The sequence below is a fragment of the Podarcis melisellensis genome (genome assembly GCF_964234715.1).
Source record: "Podarcis melisellensis genome assembly, chromosome: 11".
Classification (NCBI taxonomy): Eukaryota; Metazoa; Chordata; class Lepidosauria; order Squamata; family Lacertidae; genus Podarcis; species Podarcis melisellensis.
The window spans coordinates 63210015-63212437 of NC_138543.1; the positions used below are offsets into that span (position 1 = coordinate 63210015).

Genomic DNA, 2423 nt, shown 5'->3' on the forward strand with positions numbered 1-2423 from the left:
ATAGGCTGAATAATTTGAACTTAAAACAAACGGTGATTGGTGAGGGGGAGGCTCTCTGTGCCTTTTTGTGGGCGGATGTCTGTTGCTCCAGGTGTGTCGGGGGGGGCAAGAGTAGGTAGTGCCCCCTCTTCCCTGGCCATTCCTGGTGGTGGCCCGGCCTTTTGCTCTGAGCCTCAGTGTAGTTCTCTCAATGAGGGGAGGGGGCTGTGTCAATGTCCTGCCCCCCCCCCGTGATCCTCTGTGTTTCCAGGGCAGTGGAGTGCCTGCCTCTCCACCTGTTGAGGGACCCCCTGCCTTCTCCCAGGGTTTTTTTGTGGGGGGAGGCGGACGGTGGTGATGTCAGTATTCCCTCTGGGATGCTAACATTCAAACACTATGCTGGCCTTGAAGGTGATTTTTCTGACATGTTTAACAGCAGAAAGGTTTGTTTATTGGTTTCCTGCCTGCAATTGCCCCATGAGACAGTTCTCTGGGGCAGGCACAGAGCATTGAAAAGAAGGTTTAAAACATGTAAAAGGCCACCCAAAAGCCCCTAGCAAGTGCAGAGAATAAAGCCTCAGCAGTTGCCTTATCAAAAGCTGCCACCACCTGCAGCAACTGTTCTCTCTAGCGGGTGGGGTGGTAAAAGCAGCACCCCCAACCCCTGCCCTGAGGGGGGGTGATTGCCCCTCCCTGTGGAAAAGGTGGGGGCAGTGTTGGTGGAGGGAAGGGGAGTTGTCTTCTAGCTGGTCCTACGCACGAGTAGCAGAAGCAGGCCCAGATCCTGGCTCCTTTTCATCTGACACGCACATAGACGTTCTGGCCAACCCTGCAAGGAGAGAGAGGGAGAGAACTTTCAGATCAACCATTCAGTTGGCATTTTCTTGGGTCAGGAGGGCTCCTGGACGACTCTGGCATGATTTCATATCATGGGTTGGGGCTCTTTGCAGACAGGGAGTTGATGGAGGGTGGGGGCTGAGCTGGGACCTAGGCCCGCCTTCGTGGGGGCAGCCTGGTCCCCGAGATCTGCTTTGTACTGTTACGGAAATGAGAGGGGGGGGACCATCGGGAGCAGCAGCGAAAAGTTTCTTCTTATTACTAGGAAGGAAACTGACGCTCCTTCGCCCTCGAGGTCCTCGCCTGCCTGTTTTAATGGATGGGGGACGCCCTCCCCAGTCGGGCCCTCGGGGAGGCTTACCGGGTGGCCTTCCAGTTGTCTGCGTGAGTCGCCACCTCCTCCCGCAGCAGCCACGTCGCCTCCAAGAACTCGTCGCCGTTTTCATCCAAGAAGCACTGCCCCACGAAGACGGTGGTGGAGTCTACGGGGGCGGGGGGGGGCAGAGAGAGGGAGGTCGGTGGGCTGGCGCCGAGCCGAGGCCGTCCAGCCTCTCCTTCAGGGGCGACAGAGTTTCTGTCCCTGGGCTGGCCAGCCCAAGTTGGGCCCCCGACGCCACCGCGTGAACGAGAGGGCCCCTGGCGGCTGGGAGCCCTTCTCTTCTTCGTCCATGGGGCTGCTCAGACCCCTCCCTCTCCCCTCCTGCCCCCCCCCCCGCCTACCGTAGAAGGACCAGTTGACGGAGAAGCCGAAGGTGGGCTGGGCGCGCGGGGGGTTGGGGTGCTGCGTGCCGTGCAGGGGCGACTCCCGGATGGCGGCGTCGGGGGCAGCCGAGACGGCGGCCAGGTAGTAGCCCGAGAACTGGCCGGCCGCGTTCAGGGGCCCGATGAACATCCGGGAGCCCAGATCGTTCACCCACATCCCCTGCAGGTTGCACTACGGGGCCAGAGGGGAGAGAAGCGAGTCAGAGAAGGGACAGTGGGAAGAGACCCCAAAGGGTCATCAAGTCCAACCCCGAAGACTACTCCCCTCCCCCAGATCAGAGAGAGACCCCCTCCAGCCCGGACAAACGGGCGCGGAGATCGAAAGGGGTGCTTTGCGCCCAGTGGAGATTGCGCCTGCTCGCCACTTTCGATCCCATCCGAAGGAACCTCATGCAAAGCGCCTGCGGCAGCTGCTGCACGTCGGAAATTAAGACCCCGGGAAACAAGCAGGGGAAGCCGGCAGCAGCAGTGGCTTCCAAGGCCCCCAGAGAAACACACAACCCGCCCCCAAGTGCGCCTCGACAGCCCCGCTCCCTTCGCACTTTGACTTCTCTGTTGCCTTCCCCTTTCGCAGACGGGAGGGCGAGACAGAGACCCGGCGAAGCCCCTCCGCCCCGGTGCGGGTGTCCCCTCCGAAGGCAGCCGGCGCCGCTTGCCCGCCCGATTGCCTTCCCTCGGCCCGGCCCTACCTTGGGCAGGGGAGGGGTCTGGCTTTCGGCGGGCGAGAGGGAGAGAAGGGCGCCCAGGAGCGCCAAGCCTGCCAGGCCGCCGAGAGAGACCGAGCGCTGCGCCATCCTCGATGCCAGGAAGGGAATGTCCCCCTCGAGCCGGCGGCCGCCCTCTTA

At 61.9% G+C, this 2423-nt stretch overlaps 1 protein-coding gene across 1 annotated transcript; it reads right to left on the bottom strand.

Moving 5' to 3' along the window:
- Window positions 1-619: 619 nt before the first annotated feature.
- LOC309380187 (avidin-like) lies at window positions 620-2423 on the bottom strand. The gene is made up of 4 exons (XM_081930072.1): window positions 2268-2423; window positions 1537-1750; window positions 1178-1298; window positions 620-808 (listed from the first exon to the last, which is right to left on the bottom strand). Exons 1-4 carry the CDS (start codon window positions 2370-2372, stop codon window positions 775-777), a joined length of 474 nt encoding a protein of 157 aa, XP_081786198.1. The 5' UTR covers window positions 2373-2423; the 3' UTR covers window positions 620-774.

What these genes read in the sequence shown, in the direction of transcription:
- LOC309380187 (XM_081930072.1), bottom strand. Translation starts at nt 2,372, where the DNA reads ATGGCGCAGCGCTCGGTCTCTCTCGGCGGCCTGGCAGGCTTGGCGCTC. An exon ending in CGTCAACTGGTCCTTCTACG is followed by an intron (nt 1,299 to 1,536) that starts GTAGGCGGGGGG and finishes CCGCCCCCGTAG; the next exon opens with ACTCCACCACCGTCTTCGTG. An exon ending in GACAACTGGAAGGCCACCCG is followed by an intron (nt 809 to 1,177) that starts GTAAGCCTCCCC and finishes CTCTCCTTGCAG; the next exon opens with GGTTGGCCAGAACGTCTATG.